General features: G+C 37.2%; 1 protein-coding gene across 2 annotated transcripts in view; it reads right to left on the bottom strand.

Moving 5' to 3' along the window:
- The window catches only part of Satb2 (SATB homeobox 2), a 169,423-nt gene extending 147,061 nt beyond the window's left edge, over positions 1-22,362 (bottom strand). The window contains exons 1-2 of one of the 2 annotated variants that reach the window (XM_076866187.2): positions 22,179-22,362; positions 169-345 (exon numbers count right to left, since the gene is read on the bottom strand). In XM_076866187.2, coding sequence (XP_076722302.1) covers positions 169-345; positions 22,179-22,347 — 346 coding nt within the window. In that variant the 5' untranslated portion in view covers positions 22,348-22,362. Of the gene's footprint in view, positions 1-168; positions 346-22,157 lie in introns of both variants that reach the window. The other variant, XM_076866186.2, reaches the window with a different exon arrangement.
- Between the last annotated feature and the right edge of the window lie 672 nt (positions 22,363-23,034).

Here is a 23,034-nt window from a genome sequence, read left to right as displayed (position 1 = left end):
GAAACATCCTGCTGTTCACTGTTTAGGAAAGACACTACACCACCTCACAGTTCTCCTTCAACCCTGGGATACAATTACCTGGGAGAGCTATTTCAGGGAACAGATTCTTTCTCAGATCATGACACACAGAAGGCTGGGGAAGAGAGGGAGATGGAAATGGAGTGATACCTTGGGCCTGAGCTGCAGAGCTGTGGGAATATCCCAGGGCCAGGAGCGCAGTCTCCACCAGCTGGCTAAAAAGCACATCTTTTCGCACCAACACAAACTCAGCGTGCTCTTCTCTGTTGTCATATTCGAGAGAGCTGTCCAACTGCTCCACCACACAGAAGACAGGAATCATCAAACCTGAAGGGGCAAAATTCAAGAGTAAAACACAAATATTGCAAAATAGCTCTCAGTTACCACCATGAGAAGGGAAGAGACAGTTATAAAAGTCACCCAACTGTGATCAACACTGGTTTAGAGTAAACAAGCCTCTTTGTTCTGTGGCCCTAAGGAAAGCTGTGCCCCTGCCCATTATTATTACTATCAAACTGTAGCAGAATTGCCAGGGGGCAGTGGCAGAAGCCCTCAGATTCCAGTTATTAAAAAGTGAAGTGTGCCATTCAGAGGTGTCCCAGCACATAGGCTAGATCAAGGTGACCTTGCAGATGCTGGAATCCTCAATGTCCGTAGTTTTATCATAATTACTAATCAGAGTTAGTATTTTCAGATCTGATCAGCTTTTGTCTAGCAATGCATTTTAAAACTTCTACTCTCAAGATACCTAGTGGGAAGGCATGTTTGATTTCAGGGCCTAAGATGTTATGTGAATAGGTATAAGAAAGTCATCAGGAATGTTTGGTTGGTTGGTTGGTTGGTTGGTTCTAGGAATTGAACCCAAGGGTGCTTAACTTCTGAGATGCATCCCCAGTTCTTTTTATTTTTTATTTTGAGACAGGGTCTCACTAAGTTGCGTAGGGCCTCACAACATTGCTTAGAAATTTTAAAAGTCCCTCCTTGAGGCTGTTTTTGGGGCTGTTGTTATTGTTTTATTTGTTTTTTTTTTTTTTAATCCTGGTTATCAATTAGCCTGAAAATACTCTGATCATGAAAAGTCTTAACATTTAACTTACGTCAAAAATATACATCCAAATAGAAAATTCCACCTCTTTGAAATTATTATATACTAACACCAGATAATACTGGAAAAAGAGTATCTTTTCTTATGTTTGCAGAAGAAAGAAGTAAACTACCCTAAAGAATAAAGCAAATTAGTCTAGTTGAAAATCTGTTGAAATCTGTTGTCACCGAAATATTTCTCTGCTTTGTATCAAAGTGTGAAAAGCTAAAAAATGTTTAATTCACCAAACATTTTTGAACTGTTTTTTATTTAAAAAAAAAAAAAAAAGCCATACAGGCATTTAAATCTAAACATAGCCAAGGCAGAAGAAGATCAAAGTTTTACTAACATACAAGTAATAAACATGGACTCTGCCCCACGTAATTCACACAAATTAGTATGTTATGAAATGGGGTTCTGCTCTGGGTCTTTGGGCAAGAAAAAAATCAAAAGTTATGAGTAGGCAGGCAGAGATGGGGAGGTGGAGGGTTGGATGGTCACAGTGAAGGCACTTCATAATGAAAATAAGATCTCTTTGAAACGACTGTAGGAGAGTAGGGCCCTGACAAACAGAATGCTTAGGAGGTTTCCAGAAGCCCTTCCCTGTTGCCTGACCCTACAAGTCTCCTGACTCACTTCCATCTTGAAAAACTGACAGTAGGAGCAGATACTCTACAAACTATGGGATCACAGATTTAGGTTTTTGTTCTAAAGATAATACAATGGTACAACTGGTTCCCATGTGCTAATTATTATTATTAAAGATAATAAGTATTGGGTGTAATTATTAAATATAATCATTATTAACAATAATAATACTCATTAAGAATCGTTATCACTAAAGATCATGGTAATTATTATTAAGACTGCACAACACTCTTAACAAGTCTCATCATACCATACCTGGGACAGCTATTGACTCGATGTCCACTCTGAGAACAACAAAGCAGGATTACTGTCTGCAGCTACACTATCTACACAGATTCATGAAAAACATGAGACAAGAATAGAGAAGACCAATTTTTCAAAAACAGAAAAGGATTTAGTCTGGCCATGTGATGCTTTATAAAATATAGTTTTTAATTGTGACCCACTCTGGTGTATGAAATGTTTATTTATTTATAGTGAGTTTATCACCAAACATATTCAAGACTTGTAATGAATATTATGAGTTAGATTTCCTCCAAATTATCTCTGCCACCATTCATTTGCCTAGCATTTATTCACTGAACACCTACTATGTGCCAGGTATCCCCTATGGTTCCCAGGATATAAGTGAGAACAAGTCTATATGACTCCTGCTCTCCATATAGTTGAGAGCATTGTAAAATCTTCCTGAGTAAGCATAATGGCATTTTATAGGACCCATTCAAGAGAGGCCTTACCAGCAGGGAATAGCCCCCATTTAGCCCTTTTAACTCTTACATACTGGTATATGATCTTTGTCCAAGGAAGCAGGTTGATTTCTACTTCTAATGATTCAAGCATATGCACACATAGGGCCATGCAGCCAGTGGTGCCATAAGCTACTTAACCACTAATACCTATGTGTACATAAGTTTCAATCATGAAAATCCATGTGCGGTTCCTAGTGTCAACATCTGAGTGTCACACATCTGGGAATCACAGATAAGACCTTTAAATGAATCTAGTTGCTCCATAAGCTAACATGTATCCATTACTTAGACACAATAAATCTTTCTCAAGTCTATAGTCAACTGAAAAAACTTAAGATCCTATCAATTTTTGAAGATAATATTAACAGTTCAATCAGTCACATGTGAAATAAAACATAAAAACACAGAGCTCTATAACACGTAGGAACTTGTATTTTACAATTGTCAGTAAGTGAGATATTTTCTAAGCATTTTAGTTCAGTGACTGAAGGAAGTAATTGTCACCTGACACAATAGCAATAACTCCTTACAGTCAAAAAGCAAGCCAATCCCCGACAGGCATCACCTACTTGGGTAAAAGCAAAGGACTTTGAAGTCATTTAAAAAATAAAACAACATTAACAAGGAATGTATGATAATAGGATTCGTTCTGAAGCACACATATATATGAGACACCTAGGAATATCACAAAAAGGTTATATTTAACCCACAGAAAAATGTACCTTCTTATTAGAACTTGATCAACCCAAACAATTATGGTTGTATAATGAATAGCAATTTTTAGAAAAAAATAAAGTCAGAAAAAATAAATGCAGTTTCCCGTGGGAATGACAAGAAAAATGAAAAATAGTAAAATTGTACAACGAAAATCAAGGATGGCAAGAAGCTTCAAGCATAGGTTTAAAAGCCTTCAAAAACAGGAAATCCCTACAGGAGACAAGCCATAAAAGGATGAGTAGAAAATGAGTATAGAGAAGGGAGGAAAGGATGAGTAGAAATATATGCCTCTAAAAAGAGATATTTATCTATTTGGTCACAAGATTCTCACTAAGCAAAAAAAGAAAAAGAAAGAGGAGAAAGGGACAAAAGATGGGAAGATAGTGAAGGTGTTTAGAAAGACTTCAAAAAATAGATTCAAAATGGGAAGAATTAAAAGATAAATTCTGATGAAAGAAACCAATGTAAAGTAAGATGCATTTACAACAAAATTCAGAAATGGTCAAGAAGCAGAAAACAGAAAAACTCTTATTCTAACTCTGTATCTTGAGCTTACAGCATTAGTTTTCTTTTTATTGAAACACAGACCCATTTCCAGATGATCAAGTAGAGAACTTTGGACCTTTTGATTCTAAGCCTTGCTAAGCCTTTTACAATTGCAGGAGGCAGGCAGGTAGTTCAATCTGGAGGACAGGCACCCAGGCCCGAGCCATTTGCTCCAAGCTAAGACTTACTCTGGCAATTGGGATATATGGTGAATTCTGTTGTCATAGAGGCAAAATAAACCTGGACCCTCTCTCCATTAGGAAAAATGCACTTTTCCAGCTGTCATTAGCAATGATGCTGAAACTGCCATTTCATAATGATACTATTTCTGAAAAAAATGTGTAGCTATGGTCATTGTTGCTACTTTGCACCACAGCAACCATGTGAACTGGGACATGTGGGAAGGTGGTTAAATGTGGTGGTGAACAGCAGCAAGTTGGAAGTAGGTGATCCTTGGGTGGGATCCTGACAGTGTCTCTCCTTATCTGTATGAGTGACTACGGGTGCTTTATCTGTCCTCTCTAAGGCTCAAATTCCTCCAGCTAAAATGCAAACAATAATCTCTATGTCACAGAGTTGTCGAGAGAATTCAACTATATAATGTGTTTCTTTGACACACAGTTCTCAAACAATGGAACCTATTTTTCTTTTTTTTTTTTTTCAGTTATCAATATAATTTACCAAGGGGGGAAAAAAAACAATTTTTTTCAGAATCTATATGCAACGTTATGATACATATTAAAAAAACATTTAAAAAATAAAAGTAATGATGATGGTCAATGAATGTCTCATCATGGTATAGCCAAATGATACTAATAATCATGGTATGTCCTATTATGCAAATAATAATGGCTTGAAGAGTTCAACCTGCCCATAGCAAAAGGTGACACATCAAGAAGCACCTAACTTCATACTCTCAAACTGCACATCCAAAACAGTAGTCACTAAACACATGTGGCAAGTGAGCCCTTAAATATATCTTATCTTGAATTGAGATATGCCATAGATGTAAAATAGACATCATTAGAAGGGCTTACTATCAAAACAATAAAAATAAAACCAAATATATATTATGAATAACTTTTAAAAATTAATTGCACATGGAAATAGCATTTTGGATCTAGAGTTAAAACTAATATATTATTGAAATTTATTTCACCTGTTTCTTTTTTTTTTTTAATATTTATTCTTCAGTATTTGGCAGACACAACATCTTTGTCTGTATGTGGTGCTGAGGATTGAACCCGGGTCGCACACATGCCAGACGAGTGCGCTACCACTTGAGCCACATCCCCAGCCCTCACCTGTTTCTTTAACGTATTTTAAATGAAGCTACTAGGAAACTTAAAATTACACGTGTAGCTTACATTATATTTCTATCAGATGGTACTAATTTAAACAGTCCGCCAAAAAAACACATAGAATGGTTTTTCTCACACATTATAAATTCATCACAAACTGATACTGCAACAATTATGTGATTGTTGTGGGCACTTCTTGGTCCTTTGGTTATCTTTTCTCTATGTTCTAGATATTAGGAGACTCAGGAACAGAAACCCTCTGACTTAAACTCCAAAATCCAATGCACTTCCTTCTCAGAATCACCAACCAAACTGTAGGCTGCAATTTTTTAATTAACTATACTGATCCAAATTCTTTAATAAAGGTAAGGCTTTTTTCCCCCTCCTTCCCTTCACTTTAAAGAACATTTACAGTCCTCAGGAAATGCCACCACACTGGCTATGAAAGTGACCTGAGGAACAGTTACTCCCGAATGCTCCTATTGTTCTACCTCAACAGTGAAAGATAAAAGTCAAGCCAGCAGCACGGGGTCTCCTTGACAGGACTCAGTCACCCTCCGCCAAAGTTAGGCCAGCAAGCAAACCTCTCTCTTCCATTGCACTACCTAGTCAAACATATGTACCCTTATTTTCTCCTCATTGTTACCTTGTGAGACAGTTGTTATTATTCTCATTTAATAAATTAAGAAGTTGAAATCATGGGAGAAGTGAAATGTCTCTAAGAAGCACCGTGAGGCAGGTTATCCCAACTCTACTCCTTTGAAAACAATATATTTCAAAACAATATACTCCAAAATATACTCCTTTTAGTAAAGGACCCTTTATCACTTGGTATGGCTAATGAGTGGTCTGGGCTGCCTGTAAGTCAATGTACCTTCCAAGTACCTCTGAGGTGTTAAGCATTGCACCAGGTGTGGAGGAGAAACCAACCATGTCTACTTTTCAGACACTCAGCAGACAAAGGCTCTGGTGAATGGGGTGGTGTGGATGAGTTTCCTCTCCAGCCTCCACCCGAGACCCTGTATCTTCTTGGTCCACCCTCATTCCTGGAACTGCCCTCTGAACGACAAAACCCAGTCTGAGATGATAGCAGGCTAGCCTTTCTCCACCCCCTGTATGAGGGTTTCTAAAGCCCACCTGTTTCTGGAAGTAAGGCAGCCACAGGACCTACTCCCTTCCCTGGGGCCAGCAGAGCAGGTTCTGACCTGAAAAGGTTCTAGGGCTAACTGAAGATTACAAAGGCCTCTGGACAGAGCCTTGGATATTTGTTCTTTGTATACACTGAACTGGAGGAAAGCACCACACTTTGCAGCCTCCGCAGTAAGTAGATCATAGACAAAGGCCCTTGAAAGACCGAAACAAATTCTACCACCCAAAGAGGACAAAGAGGGAAAGGAATGAGTGACTATCTTTTCCTAATATAAATTTACTAGAAAAATAAAATAATTTACTTGTTCTACAGCCTTATATTTGCTTTTTGTCTCTGTCACGCTCTCACACACACACAGCATGCATTCACACACAGCATGCACTCACACATACATTCACTCACACACACACACACACACACACACACACACACACGCACACATCCTGAGTCAAAGACAAGAAAGGAAATAAGCTGCCAGTAGTAACCTCTAGCCTTTTCTTCCCACCCTAAAATAATAAAGTTGAATGCCAAGAACTGCAACCAGAAACAGAAAGGAATAAGGTTTCTCTCACTTCCGTGTTGGGGTCCCAGGGAAAACTTCAAAAAGAATCAAGTGTGTCTTTCCTACTCTCCCTTGTCCTGCACCTGCTCTCCAGAGCACTGACCTTCAGAGCTAGGCCAGCCATGGGTTCCACACTCCATTTCAGCCTCCTACTCCCGCCAGGGTCTGATCTCAGAATTTTTAGAGATTTATAGATAAAAAGATACTACACTTTGCTGGGGAATGGCTTTGTGGTCTCCTTATCTCTCAAATATATAGACATGCTTCGCCTAACATGGATATGTTCTGAAACATGCATGAGTAAACGCCCTTGAGCAAACCTCACATCGTGTATTTAACCTAACATGGCCACAACATCACTAGGTGTAGAATCTTGTGGGCCTACTATCATACATGTAGTCCATCCTGGGCCAAAGCATCATTATACAGTGCATGCTGCCTAAAAGAAACACATTTTATCCCAAATAAACATAATGAAAGAAATTTCAGATAGTGTAATAAAAATAAGTAGAAAAAAATTTTTGTCACTAATTTTGGGAAAAATGGAAGTGCACTGATTGACTGTGAGAGAGCTATGTACTGATCCTCGGGTCAGCCAGAGGCTCTCAGGATTTCCCTAAACTGCTGCAGTTCCCCCCGCCTCCCCCGTATGCTTGTCAGCTCCAGATTCATTATAAAGGGTTTATTCACTTATTTGTGTTGTTAGTTTTGCTTGTCCTTAACTCTTACTGTAAAGAAGCTGAGACAGAAGTGGAACAGCAGCAAGTTCTCAGGGATGTACAGGGGGACAGTCATGGTCAATTCTAAAATTAGGAGGAAGGACAAACTGAGCTATATATGCAAAAATTCGATTTTGTATTTATCCATAATGCAGCTGTCACATGCAACTCAGGGTTAGACCCCTAACTAAAGTTTCAACAATAAAAATCCTTGAAACCTCTCCCAATATTTGCAGGGTACATCGGAGTAGGGAATGATTATCAGAAAATATTTTATTCTCAGAATTCTCTCTGATAAAACCATACACTTCTTTGCAGTCCCACAGGCTTATCTTAACTTTGGAAAAATGAACAAACATAGGTCAGGACAGGGATGGGAGAGTGAATGTCTCACTGATCACCCCAAAGGCTCAAAGTGGGCTTCAAGGGATAGGAAAGGGAGACTAGCTCTGGCCTTCCACACCTCTGATTCTAGGACTGTCGTCAAGCTGAGAGATCACAATTTAACCTGAAGTCAGGTCTGAAGGCTGAAGGATAAAAATCCATATCCCTAGGTCCAACTCAAACACGGAATTCAATGGCTAGATCTAGCTGGCCTGGTAGTTTGCAAACCACGGCTAACAGACACAGGGAGTGTGTTGTGACAACTTCGGAAACAAAATCAGAGCTATACCTGGGAACCTGCCATGGCAAACCTCACCCACAGAACTGAATTCCCTGATGTCAGGTGTACCGGGCTTCCCACTGGCATGAGGGAAAGTTCCACCTTTAGTCAAGTCTGTACTCTTCCATCCCCTGCCCACCCTGAGACTGACCTATTGTGCTCCCAAAATAAACTGGTTCAGTTTAACAAAATGCTATTTCCAGTTAGACATCAATCACCACCATTAATAGGCAGCACTGATTCTGGTGTTTTCACAAAACTCCCCAGCTGTCAGACTTGTCCGCATCACTATGGGCCTCCTGCACTGCATTCAGCATCAGCTTTCTAGGAAATGATCTGCACAAGCAGATTCAGGAGCTCATGTCCTGTCAGTGGGAAGCTTGCCAGACCACAGGGCTGTGCATGTTCACAGTGGACACAAATGATTGGTGCATCGACATGAACTATCGTAATGTATAGTATGTGACTCAAAAGAGTAAGCTACCTCGTGCTCAGGGGCTGCACATACCCAGGGGCCATGGGGGTCTTGTCAGTAGTTCTTTCCATGTCCCACACTGAGAGACTGTGGCATCTTTTTTAAATTTAGTAGCTACAGGGAAACAAAATGTTTGCTGATCCTAGAATAAATGCTTTTGTTTTTTCACGGAAGAAAAAGTAGAGGCACAAGTTTGGATATCACACAAAGTGCAAAGGTAAGGCATTCTGCTGAAGGACCCTTAATGTGAAAGTAAATTATGAAGGTTCTTTTCACAGGAGGTTAGAAATGCATACCTAACAAAGTCTTGGGACTCACTGGTGAGTTAAAAGGAACTATATCATAATTCACAAATACCAGGATTTCCATCCTCTGTTAAGTCAAATTTTATTCTGGAGGCTTCTAAGGGATAATTTTAAAATGGTATTTACATGGAGACCTATTTGCCTCTCCCCTCATTCTCATTATCCTCTCTGGAAAAGCTATTTGCAATCTGGAATCCCATGAGTCAAAAAAAGGAGTCAATAAAAATGGTCCTTGTACTAACATTTGCTTCATCACCTCAGGTTTTAAGTTCTGCCTAAATGTTATTTTATCTAATTCAAACAATTTTTTAAAATCCTTGATTAATTTCTCCAGTGTAGTGTTAAGGAAAGGTTAACTGTACTAAGGTTCTCTACAAAGGAATTAATAAAGGAATCAAGCGCTCAGCTCTCAATAAGACAAGACTACCCAGATTTCTAGTGGGAATATTTCATAGCACAAGCATGTTTTCTTTGGGGAGTTTAACTCACAAAAATTATTAAAAATTGAGATCAAACACTGGTGTAAATCCTCAAAGGAAATCATACTAGAGTGGAAAGATTTTTATCAAATGAAAAACTGAAAAGTAAAGTTTTTATAGCAAAAAATGAAAGGCTTTCTCCCTCACAAAAAGAAAATCCTACTGTCTATGTTTAGGATTCAAAGAGTAAAACATCTATGGATGTTTAATAGGAGCATAGAAATGATCACTGAGAAATGAATGCAGACTTCACACGGCTGAGCTCTACTGGACTGGCAAACACCTCACCCTATCCCATCCATTAAAAGCCCCTCATTTGTGTACCCAACAAATGCCCGTTCAGAGGCAATAGCATCCAGGCTCTTGAAAGAACTAACATTGGAAGGAAGAAGAGAACAGAACAGGAGGATTGAGAAAGCCAGAAAGTCAAAATCATAGAGTGCATTTTCCAGATCCCTTAGGGGATACTGAGATCTCTGGTTTGCAATACATAGGATATTATTACTGTGACTCAGATCAAGTTAATAAAACCCAGCCTACAGAGCAGGGAAACTGTGGTCTGATGGAATACTTCCCAGCCAAAATATTTTAAGTATACATGTACCTGTGTAATTTATAGCAATTACTTAAATAAGAAAACAGAACAGAGAAGACTAGTATATTATTAATTTTTTTTTCATTTTATGGTTCTAAGACATTTTCTTTATAATCTGTATAATTTATATAATTTCAAAAATAAAATACTAAATTTAATTTTTAAAAAACTAAAGAAACCAAGTTGCTGCATAGAAATCCATTGAAACTCTTATTTTCACCTTTAAAATGATTAGCCAAAGGCTATTGCCCAAAAAAGGAATGTTATTCTACTTTTTTATTGTCTTTGAGAAGTGTTATCAAAGCAGCCTAAAGTGATTGTTTCCTGAGCAAAAAAGTAAGAAACTGTCACGCCAAATAAAAAATAAAATTTTAATTTCCTCAAATGAAAAAAACATGGAAGATTAGCACAGTTGTGTTTTAGGGTTTGGGTTTGTTTGTTTTGTTTGTTTTGTTTTGGGGGGGTAGGTTTTGGTTGTTTGTTTGTTATTTGCAGTACTGGGTACTAAACCGGGGGCACTCTACCATTAGTTTCATCCCCAGGCTTTTTTTGTTTTGTTTTGTTTTTGAGACAGAATCTTGCTAAACTCTAGCCTGGAACTCTCCATCCTCCTGCCTCAGCCTCCCAAACTGCTGGGACTATATAGTCTTGCGCCACTGCGCCTTGCCTACAGTAATTTAAATCGGGAGTAATTCCAGGTATGAACATCTCAAGCTCAAAAAGATTTCACTTCCCCTAAATTCCTTGGATTTATAAATTCTTTAATTCGAAAACAATTTCTAAGTCTCAAAAGGAAGCATTTTAGTGTCAACCCGACCCTCACCCCAGGCCACATTTTCAAAACAGTGTTAATCTTGTGAGCTGAACACAAAATGGCAAAAAGACAAGCCAAGCACTCTCTTCCAAACCCCATACTGAGGGGAGAAGGGTTTCATTCGAGCTTAATTTAAAGGTATGGGTGTAGGTTTGTGAGAACACTTCAGAGTGGCCCACAAGGTAAGAGCAGCTATTTAATTTTCACGCCATCGCCGGCCAGATCTGGACGAGGATGATATGAGAAACTATACCTAACAGCTCCCATGAAGTTCATTTCTCTATTTTGTTAACAGATGAGGGATAGACAAACAGATCTGTTTTCAAGAGCAAGCCTGTGTTTATTATACATACCAGAGGCTGGCTGTGGGGAAGACGCTTCACTGAGTCACTCTATCCAAGGAAGAAGAGAGCTGCATCTCAGAGCCTTCCTGGGTGAAAAAAGAACTGTCTCCCTCCACCTCACTTCCAAGCTATACATCAATCTTCAATGTAATTATGTTTGACAGAATATAAGCTCTTGGCAGTTAACTTGTTTACAATAAATGCTTAGTTTGGGTACATGGACTGGATTTCAGTCTTACAAATATCAAACAAAAAACCTACAACAGTCCCATTATGGGGCTGAGAATTATTTTGCTATAAACCTTTTTATTGGGGGGCCGAAGGAATTACTTTGTAGCTTGTTTTCCACTAACCACTTGGAACAGTGTGAAAAATGGTACATTTATCCCCTGACCCTGTGTTAACTGGAATTCTATACATTCTGCACATTGCCACTGGTCAACCCCCAGTTTTGCCATAGTGGCAAAAAATACATATGAAACAGAATGGTTCTTACTAAGTCACGGCATTTCCTACAATTCTTTTTCTCCTCAAAGTCTCTTGGGGACTAATGATCATTTGCAACAGCACTGGCAACTTAAGATTTGGGTTTTTTGTGTTTGTTTTTTTTTTTTTTTTTGGGGGGGGGGATAGGGGGCTTAAAGTTAGCTGTAAAAATATGCTTAAGGCTGCCATATGAATAAGCCTGTAAATAGAGTTATTTTTGCTGTACATTACCTAGAGATTCATTTGAAAAGGGGAAAAAAATCAGGATCACCTTATTTACTCTCATAAAGTGGCTTTATCTGCTCTTCAATAATAAACACATTTCAGTCTCCTAATACCATATTCGCCAGCTCTAAAGGACAAAATCTTGTCTGAAGGTATCTGAAGGTGTCTCGTAACCCGAAAGCTAGGCGACACTTCAGAGTCCTCTGGCTTAGCGCTGCCCTGCCCGGCAAATGCCTCACTCCTGGAGGGACTTTAATGAACAATCTAAACACCTCTGGGTCACAGACAAGGACGATAATTTATCTTTACTAGAATTCTTCACTTGTTTTTAATTTTCCAATTATCATGTAATCATACTTTCATAATAATCCAACTATAACCACAGTATCAATATATAGAAAAAAATCACTTGGAAGAATTTTAGTATATTTTCCAAAATAGCTAATACTGGAAAATTCAGTCACTTTATAGTAAGATTCCAATTTTCTTCCTTCTAGTCAATGTTAAAATTGCAGGTGACATAAAATACTTTTTTATATCTCTCGGCTTCTAATTAAGAAGATAAGTCACTGATTTATAAGTTTCATGGATCATCAAAAATTATTTTATAAAAAATGTCACCATATGACTTTCTCATATACAGGAGAGAAAAAGAAGAAAAGTATTTTCATTACATTATCAGCTTCACAGATCTTGCTACTATCAAAAGCATTAGTCTGCAGTGTGAATTAATGGAAAATTGTTAAATTCACCGAAAATAATCACTCTTTTTTTTAAAGTAAAGATGCCCTTTAAAAACCTTGACTACTTAATTGTGATTTACTTGGGGGGGGCGGGGGGATCATAGAGAAGGTGATTGTATATATATAAAAAAAAAAAACACTTCTTATTATTGTACAACAAAAATTCCCTCCGAGGCAAAAAGACATTATGCCAAGTTCCACCCAGAATTAATGTTTAGGTTTAAATTGTAAAGTCCAGAAAAAACGGAACCACTAATAGACCCTTAAAGCTCGTGGCATTCATCAGCACTGTTAGGTTATGTAAATGTTAAAACTGAAAAACCCTTTGCTGACAAAAGTATTTTAATGAAGGCGCTATTAACTAGACTCTCTGGACTGAATAAAAATTTTAAAAAGCTTTTTTGGACTGTTGGATATAAATTCCACTCTGAAGGGGATGATTTTGTGCTTAGGACAGTTCTGAGATTACAAGACTCCCAACCAGGACTGTATACCGCCTATCTTATTCCTTTCGCTTTGCCACCCTCAGAAAGGTTTTTTAAGCATTAGACCCAAGAAAACTCTGAGCAACAGATCAAAGAAATTTCCCTTCTCAGTCCGTCAACTCAGTCCATCCTTGGGCTCCAGCTGCTCCGGTGGCCAGCAGTATCTGCAGTTTTAGTAGCCCCTCCAGGCGCAGGATGCCTGGGCTAATTCCACTGTCATCACCAGGTTTTCAGGAGCTCACAGTTTCCATAAAAAGAGTAGTAGCAAACATAGCTCAGGGCAAAGAAAACTAGCCACCGATCTTGGCTGCTGCCTGCCGGCTTGGAGTTGCTGAGAGCGGGACTCTGGGGAAGGAGAGCTGGAAACCCAACAATGTTAAGGATTATCAATGTAATGGTTCAAAGGATTGCAGATTGCAGATCGAAGCCAGATCCTCTGCATCTCAAGTGACAGTCGATGTCACCTGAGTACATATCCGGTGATGTACATACATGGAAACGCAGGTTCCCCCACAAATCCATGCCTGCTAAGAAGGAAAACAGGGGGCTCATTATTTAGCCTTCTCTCCCTCTCTCTCTCCTGGTTAGGACTTTGGGAAGAAGAGCAGCAGGCCAGGGACAGCACCTAGCCCTTGCTTTGGCAGGGCTCTATCACAAAAGGAACAGACATTACCTCTGACTTCCATCTCTACAGGTTAAAAAGGGGTTAGGGCTTAGTTACACACCTCAGGTAAAATGTAAGAAAATGTAGTGTCCCTTGTCAAACTGTATATGAAAATAAAGTCAATGAGCACTTTTAATGTCTCCTGGTCAACCACCTCCTGTGGGCTCCTCTCTGAACCTCCCAGAGAAGAACAAGAGCCAAATTGTTGCTCCCCAAAACAGATTTTAGCTAATAAGCACTACAAAATAAGCAAAAAAGCACTTCAGTTATTCTGCATCTTCTCCAAGACTAAAAATTTGTACATTGTGTGACAGGTCCACCTCATTTTTCTTAATGATGTTTTTATTATTCTTTCACTCAATTAAAGCAGAAATGGATATTGCATCTTCTGACTGTATAATTGTTATTGTAATCTGTTTTCGATCACTGCTTGGGAAATGGGTCCAAAACAACATAAACTCTCCACTGCCTCAGAAGACAAGTCATTTTCTTTTACTACGACACTTAAAGAGACATTTATCATGCTGCTCAGTTACCATCTTTGGATTATGACAAAAGAAAGTTCTTGTTCTGCTAACCCCAAAATAATATTTCAACAACACTGCAATTTGAAGTTTTTAATATGAATGCATTTTTCTAATAAGCTATTAAAATATGTCAATTTTGCCTATTTATATGAGTAAATAATTAAAACAAATGTAATAAAAATGTTCTATTTTAATATAGGGCATAATTGGGGGTTCTAAAACTATGGTTATTTTTACTCTATGCCTTTGGTCATTTTCCAGGAATCTTGGGTATGATATTTAACCAAATTTGCTCTCTTTGCAAAGAAAATATTTTCTTATGTTAAAAAAAGGCAATCATAATCAGTTATAAAAGAACTGATACACTTGCTTTCCAGTCAAATACAAAACCCAAGTAAATTATATTTTTTAAAGAAAGAAAAAGATAACTGTGGGAAATATGTTGAAGTGGGAAATATGTTGAAATTCAAGTTGTTTCTATGATAAATGCCTGAAAATCACCTGTGTCAGGTGCTTTAGAAAACATTTGCTCTAACTAGAGTCTCAATTTTTTTTTTTTTCTCGTATCTGTGCAAGTCTTCAAGGAAACAAAGACACTGATCTGCTGTGCACATTTCAATAACTATGCAACCATCAGTGGGCACCAAACCGTTACTCTGATGTGAAATGCATTCATTTTTATAAATAGTTGCTTACAGTGCTTTCCTTAATTTTGTTACCTTTGCTGTTATGTCTTGCTACAGTTTAATAACCAACTGTGCTAGGATATAACTCCATTTCAATAATAAGGGAACTAGTTAGGGCAGAACTAAATTTGTCTCCTATACCAGCAAATAACATCAGAAACAACTAAACTGAAATATATTTCCCCAGAGGATCTTACTATCCTAATGAGTCATAACCACAGATAACAAGTATGTTTGCTATAGACTAATATGGCTTGCTGATAACTTTACTGCAAGCTTCAAATTCTTAAAATTTCTATTAATGCATTTTTCTGCACTTTAGGTATTTGTCAAACTAGTAACTATAACATCCACTACACTTTTTCTTTAAGTTTTAAAGTTAAAGCATCAATTAAAAAGGGGGAAAAATCATACCATAAATCTAATTGCCATAATTACATACCTAAAAGCACATTTATGCATATTATGTCTTTCTATCCAGTTTTCTTTAAATCTGGAATTAAGTAAAACTTTGCAAATAAAAAGCAAAAGACACAAGTTGTAGAAGGCAAACTTCTGTCTTTCACTGCCATTTAATTATACTGATTTTACCACAATTTTTAAATCATTTGCTATTAAACAGCAAAACAATTCTGCTAATTGAAAAAATTATATAGAGTTCTATTATTTTGAAAACTCCATCATGAAACATTTTTACAGAAACACTATAGCCTGCCATGCCTATGGGCTTGTTTCCATGTTAAAAAAGAAAATAAATGTTTGGTTGATCAGTAACAATAAAGGAAGCAATGTGACTTCAGAAAATAGAAAAATGGTATACTAAAGAGGCTACATCTGTGAGTTGTTTTTGTGTGGTGTGTGTGTGTGTGTGTGTGTGTGAGAGAGAGAGAGAGAGAGAGAGAGAGAGAGAGAAAGTCCTCAAATGGCTGTTGTTTTAACTCATACCTCAATTCCACTCAGGGCGTCTACTTTGACTTTGAAATATCTATCACATTATCTTTAAGTAGTAGGATGATGAATCCTTTGTATATAAAGATCCATTTTTAACACAAAGACATTTTCAAAATCTCTACTACACTTTAAAATAAAAGGAATTCACAGCTCTCCTTACTGGCACCCGAAATTAATGCTAGAGAGCAGTAGTGATTCCAAGTGAGAAAAGACCTATACAATCAAAGTCAGCAGAGGGAAATCACTCATTTTCAAATTGCTATGAAGAAAAGAAGAAAACTAAAAGGCAAACTCTCTTCTTCATTTTTTGAGCTAAGCATAAAGGTCTCCTACTTGAAACCATTTTCAGTTATTTCCTTTTTTTTTTTCCATAAAATAATGAGTTAAAATTGATGGGTTAGATCCAACATTTCACTGCTGTTCTTATTCTTGGGGAGTAGGGGGAAAGGGGAACTTGCTGCCAAAGCTTCTGAAAAGAGAGTTTGGGCTGCTAATTTTCCGTTCACAAAATCTAAATTCTCCTTATGCATCTCACACACAACTCATGAAATAATATGAAACAGTATTATATCACTGCAAATTGAGACATTTTTATCAAAATAAAGAGTGATGATGCCAACATTTCATTTGTCATTTCCCACTTGTCACTTTTCACTGACAAACTGTTACACATACAACTTTTGTCAAATGCTCTATCTTTAAATATGTTCCAAAATGCCATTGTATCTCAGCATTCATGTAAGAAAGATAGTAAAAATTACTACTACGTAACTATACATTAGTTGCATGGGTTTTGAAACAGCCTACTTATTAGGTGAAAAATATAAAGATTTTTTTGTTGATTCCCATGTTATGTAGGATGAAATTTGACTTCCTGAAATGAAACAAACTATGTAAATAGTTTATGCATAAAATATGGGGTTATTAGTTGAAAGAAACTTTTTTAATGGTGAGATGTTATGTCATTTTACCTCAACAGAAACTAACAACAACAAAAATAATCCAAGAGTATAATACAATTTGGTACTCATCTAACCCCTTTAATGTAACATGTCTTTTTAAATGTATGCATATAATTTGTTCCAATACTTAATGTTTTTTTTCAAAAGAAAAGAAACATAGGGGTTTTAAATTATCAAAGTAGAACCGCCAAGTTTCACTGCTTGCCATCTTGCCAGCTATACCAAATAATTACCAGTCTTACCTGGAATAAAACTGATTTACTTATTCTTAAAATGACTCAAATTCATATTCTTAGATATCTAATAAATGATAATTAGTCTGCTTTCCTTCCCTACAGAGACAGATGGGAAAAAAATTTTAAGGAAAAAAGAATGAATACAGGATATCTATACAGACTGATTCTGCTAGTTACAACTCCCCGGAAAAAGATGATTCTGCTTATTTTCTGAAGGGGTTAAAAAACAGATGCCTTAAGGGACATCTATGTAGTTCCAACACATACCACACATACACACACACACATTTCACTGCAGATGATCTTGAATATATAATGGTCAGTGGGTTTCTGCTGATGGAACATAAGGCTTCCAAAATTACTTGAAACACCAAATTATGCTCAGGACTTGGAGGGGCGGATACCCTATGTTCTGTTTAATGTGTATGTTCCATTGCATATATTTTTTTAACCAAGTATATCTTTATTTTAATAACAGGCCAAGGACTAAAAACACTTTAGAGAAGGGCTATTTTTCTACCTCAGCAAAACTACAGAAGAAACGCTAGATTGTTGGATGACCCCAAAGTCCAAGTTCACTCTATTTAAGAGAACTTAAACCTTAAAAATAATAATAATAAAAAAAATGGGCAGGAGAGGTAACTACAGTCTTTTCTCTTCTGAAGCAATTATGAGTCCTTCCTACAAACATTATGGTGTTCATCTTTGGAAATGGAGTTTTCTCCATCTTTCCCATGTTGACAATTATATTTATAAATCCTTAAGTATTTCATACATTTCAATATAGAAATGTCTACACTCTTGTATCTGCAGTTCTTTCAAAGAGCAAAACGTCTATTATTGTTAACATGGTGTCTACACCTGACTTGAACTACGCTTCTTCACTCTTAATCTAAAAGGAAATGTTCCACATGTAGACAATTAAACTAACTGATGTTGTAGACAATGTTCAGCTCTAAATGAGGCCCTGCCTGACAATCTTGATCACATTTGCTCCCCTATTTGAACACCTCAATGTATAATGCATAATGATTTTTTTCCCCTTGCAACAAGACAGTTAAGTTCTTGAAAGGGCTGCCTAGTAGCAAGTAGATCAGGTCTAGTGATCAGATAACTTCAACCTGCAGTTCTTTGATAACATTAAATTGTTATTTTTTAAAAAACAAATTATTTTTCAAAAATAAGCAATTGTTTTTCAAAAAAGCAGATATCTCTACAAGATATCCCCAATGTTTAAATATTTTCCCTAAAATCTAGAACATTTACACCTCAAAAAATCATAAAAATTCATAGGAAAATGAAAAATAACAAAAAGATTTCTGATGTTTAATGCCTCCTATCAGCAAATACACCATCTGGTCTATTCAAGCGCTGTTCATTCAGTTTAAATAAAGCTGTCTGAAAGTTCTTCTTTAAGCCAAACATTAAAAAGCGAAAATGCTTGTGTTAACAATGAATGAAGCACAATAATTTATCGCTATTAAAGCACAACTGGCCAGCACCTTCCAGCAATCCAAGAGGGAGGCAGAATGCCTGGTTTCCTCTGGAAACTTGATTGGCTTCACTTTCATTCTGGGCTGCAGGTTGTATGGCTGAAGCATTCCATGCAGCAAAGCACTGGAGATAACTTATGCTAATGCAGTAAAAAAGGATCATCAGATTCTTACTTTCATTATCCTTAATAATGTCATCTTTTTCTCAACCTTCAAACAGATCTATAAGTTTTAATCAACAATTTCACAAATATAAATTTCCCCACCATTAATCATCCTTTTTCAAATTCCTTATGGAGTGAATTACTAGCTGAGAGGGGACGCCAATTCTAGTAAGTGAATGTTACCCAGCAGGGATATAAAGCTGTCAACACCACAGTGCTCTTGCCTGCTCTAAACATTCTCCCAGCCTTCATATGTTTTTTAAAGAGATATAAGCCTTTTTTTTTTTTTTCCTGAGGACCTTCTATAAAAGCTGAATGTCATTCACATCTGAGCACTTACATTTTACTACATACATGCTTTAAAACACGCAGTTTAAATAAGAGCAAAACATTCTAGTAAGTGTTAGAAAGACAAAGCAAAACTGATCTAGTTTCTGATAGAGCCTTCTGAAGCTAACCACATTGTAAACAATGCACTAACTTTAAGTTTCCTTTTAAAACACAACCTTGGTGACTGTGGTAGAGTGTCTTCCACCTTTACCAGTAAAATCCAAGCACTAAAATCATGTTCCCACTTTTTATAATAAATATTTGGTTCTCATTAAAAATTTTAAAAACTCCCTTTTCTTTTCCTAAAAAAATTGAATAATAGTAACATAATTTACCATTGCAACCAATGTATTTAAAAACATTTATCTATCTCACTGTTTATCAAAAATGGTAAGATAAATTGCTATTTTATCTAGCAGCCAATTAACTTAATGATTTCTCCTATTTGTATGGGGAGAGTTTTTTAAAAAGAAGAACACTAAAGATTAACACATATGAGCTATCAAATTTTGAGCTGTTCTTAAAACATTTTATACCCATTTTATGACATAGATAAGACTGAAATATATCTGAAAATGATAATAAATGATGAAGAGTTATAAATATTTTACAGTTATCTATGCTTATTATATTTCTTATTAAAAATTTTAAACAAAAGGATGTAGAGTGGTAGAAATTAAATCTATTTCATATTTACCCCACATTAAAGAAAGACTTTCAATTAGAAAGTACCTCTAACTAGGAATTTATTTAAACAGTTTTTAAAATTTAGAATGTGCATTTTTTAAAAGGATTGGCTTTATTCCAGTCTATATAGATGATTAAAAGTTACAAAGAAATTAAAGTATTAGCATCTTAATGTACATTTGGAAACTATATAAACTTAAACCCACAAAATAATTATTAACATTCAATGAGAAAGCTTTGTACTATCAAAATTTTATATTCTAAGTTATCATATTTTAAAGTTGTCTAAAATAATCTCTTTCAATACTACATAGAATAGAAGCTTTCTTTTAAAATCTTGTTTTAAAAAATCTTTTAAAATTTTCCACATGTAAACTATTCTAATCACTTTACTAATAAGTATTATAAATTGTATGAACTAAGACAAAATAAGTAAATGTTTATTTCCAGTTTGGGAACCTTCAATATTACTAAATTATGTTAAAACCTCAGAGAAGGAGACTAAAGCAGCTTATTGAAACAAATGTTATTATTTTTCATGAAGACAAAAATTTTAGTTTGTATCAGATTCACAATATCTGGTCTAATATAAATGATAGTTTCAAAAAATTTGAAAAGCAGTCACTATTTAACACCAAAGTTACCTCTGGTCACTAAAAAGAGGCAGTTCCTTTCACAGTCAAATATGATATAAAAGGGGGAAAAGCAACCTTAATTTAGGGATGCACAATTGGTAATAATTACATTTTAAAATGTTGACAGACTTCTTTGTATTTAGTGAATTCTGCTAGGTTTCACAAACACTGAAATTTTAAGTCCAAAGTTTTTTTACACATACAGGGCACTTTCAGAATATACTGCCGTCAAGAATTTCCGAAAATTTTCAAACAAAATCATCACTTACCATCTTGCATTTAGTCCTACCATATTCATTATATATTTTTGTTCATTATATGCATATGAATGATTTATATGAAAAGTCCAATATTGTGGCTTCAGTCTCAGGACAACACAATAATAAAACTCCACTCTTGAAAAGTGGATCACAAAACTACCAAGTTTTTTTCTGCTTCATTAAAAGTATATTTTCACAGCTCCAAAAGGGAAGATCTATAAGCCACTCTCTAGAACCTAATATATTTTTTTAAAACTTTGAAAATTGGGAGAATGAATGCTTCTCAAGGGACGTGATTAGTATAAAGAATTAAGACAAACCATGCTGAACATCTACCACAAATAAATATCAAAATAAGTTTTTAAAATGTCACTTTATAAAATGTATGCTTTTAACTCTTTAAAAGGGAATGGACATTTCAACCTAAGTATCTTACTTCAAAACACACATCAGGGACACGAAGAATATGGTGGTGGCAGCTTATCACTCAGTTTTGCCAGGGTTTTGTATCGTTTTAGGCCGCCCAATAACCAAGAATTATATTAAATAAGATACTGTTGAAATATTAGGTGGAAAAACCTAGATGTAAAAAATTTAAAGGCATATTATCCCAAACCCAAATGCACAAAAATGTAGCATGTAGAACAGTGCATTTTATATATAAAAGACAACTAAGCAACTGGCATATAAACCCTCCAAAATATTTTAATGTTTAAATTTAGTTTTACTTTATCAGATTACTTTTACCAACCACTTTTAAAGAAAGTAGCTGTTTAAGTAGTAAAAACAACAAAAGACTTTCTTTAAATAATATTAAATTATTGGGAGAGGAAATAGCAGGTGGCTAACAATGTTACCTTGCTATTTTCCTCTGTTCTTTAATTCATAATAAAATTACAAATGCCTGCGTCTAAACTTTACAGACTACAGTAGCATTAAAGCTTCTAAGGGCCTGATAGATCCATGGTGATTCTTTATTTCTCACTTGAAATCAGGTAGGATATAGCCCCAGTTGCCAACTCATTCATCTTAAAGCACTGTCATAACTACAAAGTAACACCACAGCTTGTTTCTGTACTAGCCTGAGCATTAACAACTATCCCATCAAAGCCATCGCACCTAAACTTCGTCCCTCCAACAGATAGTCTGAGGCAAGGCAAAAGAATTAAATCACTAAAAAGCTCTCTAGGAAATTCTAGAAACAGTTAGCTGGCTGTGACATAAACCTGCCAACACCTCAGCACACAGTGGCAAAGTGCCCAAAAAATGCCACCCTCTGGGTAAACCACTTTCTTGTTTTAACTCGAGATGAAGCTACCAGTTGCAGAGAGGCGACTAGGGCATTATTTGGCAACCTGGAATTGACTTCCTGTAATCCTACACCGAAACAGCGCCTAATCAACCTGAACCCTGACACCCGGGCCATTATCACTGGGCCGCGGGCTGCGCGCGCCTCCCTGCTCCAGGCTGTTACCTCCCACGGCCTTGGCCACTGCGCCGTTGGGCCTCCCGCGGGCTCCCATGGGGCTGCCGTTCTGCTCCAGTCGGGCCACCTTCACCGGGGGAGGCCCCTTGACGTCGGGGCTGCCGCTCCGCCGGTCGGGGCTGTCCCGCAGACACGGGCTCTCGCTCCGCCGCTCCATGCTGCTCCGATTCGGAGACAAAGTTCCCACCGGCAGGTCGCAATAAAACGCGCAGGGACCTAGGGAGGGGGCGGAGGGGAGGGAAGGGGGAGGGAAAAAAAGAGGGAAAACCGCTCACACACGTGATAGACGTTCAGGCCAGTGACAGAGCGCTGCACCACAGCCACACAAACTTCCTCCCACGCCGCCCGAGGGGCCCAAGGCTGGAAGCAAGTCCAACCTTACCCTGGGCGGCCCAAAAGAAGCCCAGAGCTTAGGGTGCTGCGACCCTGCCCAGTTGGGACTTCCCTAAGAGTTAGCCCTCGATGGAGCGGCTAGACTAGGCGCCCCTAGACGCCTAGGAGCCCACGGACGCCTAGGAATGGACCATTCATTAGGGCAGGGTTGGTATAAACCGTTCCGAGGTACCACAGCCTCGCCGTCTGGGGGTCAGGGTTGCAGAAGAAGACAACTTTTAAAAAAGGGGTTCGCCCACTCCTGGACAGAGCGGGGATGTACCCAAGTCCATAACCAAATGAATCCTTGATAAATATGTTACAAATGGCCAAAGGCCAGGTAAAAAGGACACTTGAATACTCACTTTGTACCTTTACGGAGCATATTTTCTTTTTCTCTCCTCTCTCTCTCTCTCTCTCTCTCACACACACACACACACACACACACAGACACACACACACAGACACACAC

The sequence above is a fragment of the Callospermophilus lateralis genome, chromosome 9 (assembly GCF_048772815.1).
Source record: "Callospermophilus lateralis isolate mCalLat2 chromosome 9, mCalLat2.hap1, whole genome shotgun sequence".
Taxonomy (NCBI): domain Eukaryota; kingdom Metazoa; phylum Chordata; class Mammalia; order Rodentia; family Sciuridae; genus Callospermophilus; species Callospermophilus lateralis.
Note: the sequence above shows the minus strand (reverse complement) of the source record. Positions and strands in the feature narration are given on the sequence as shown.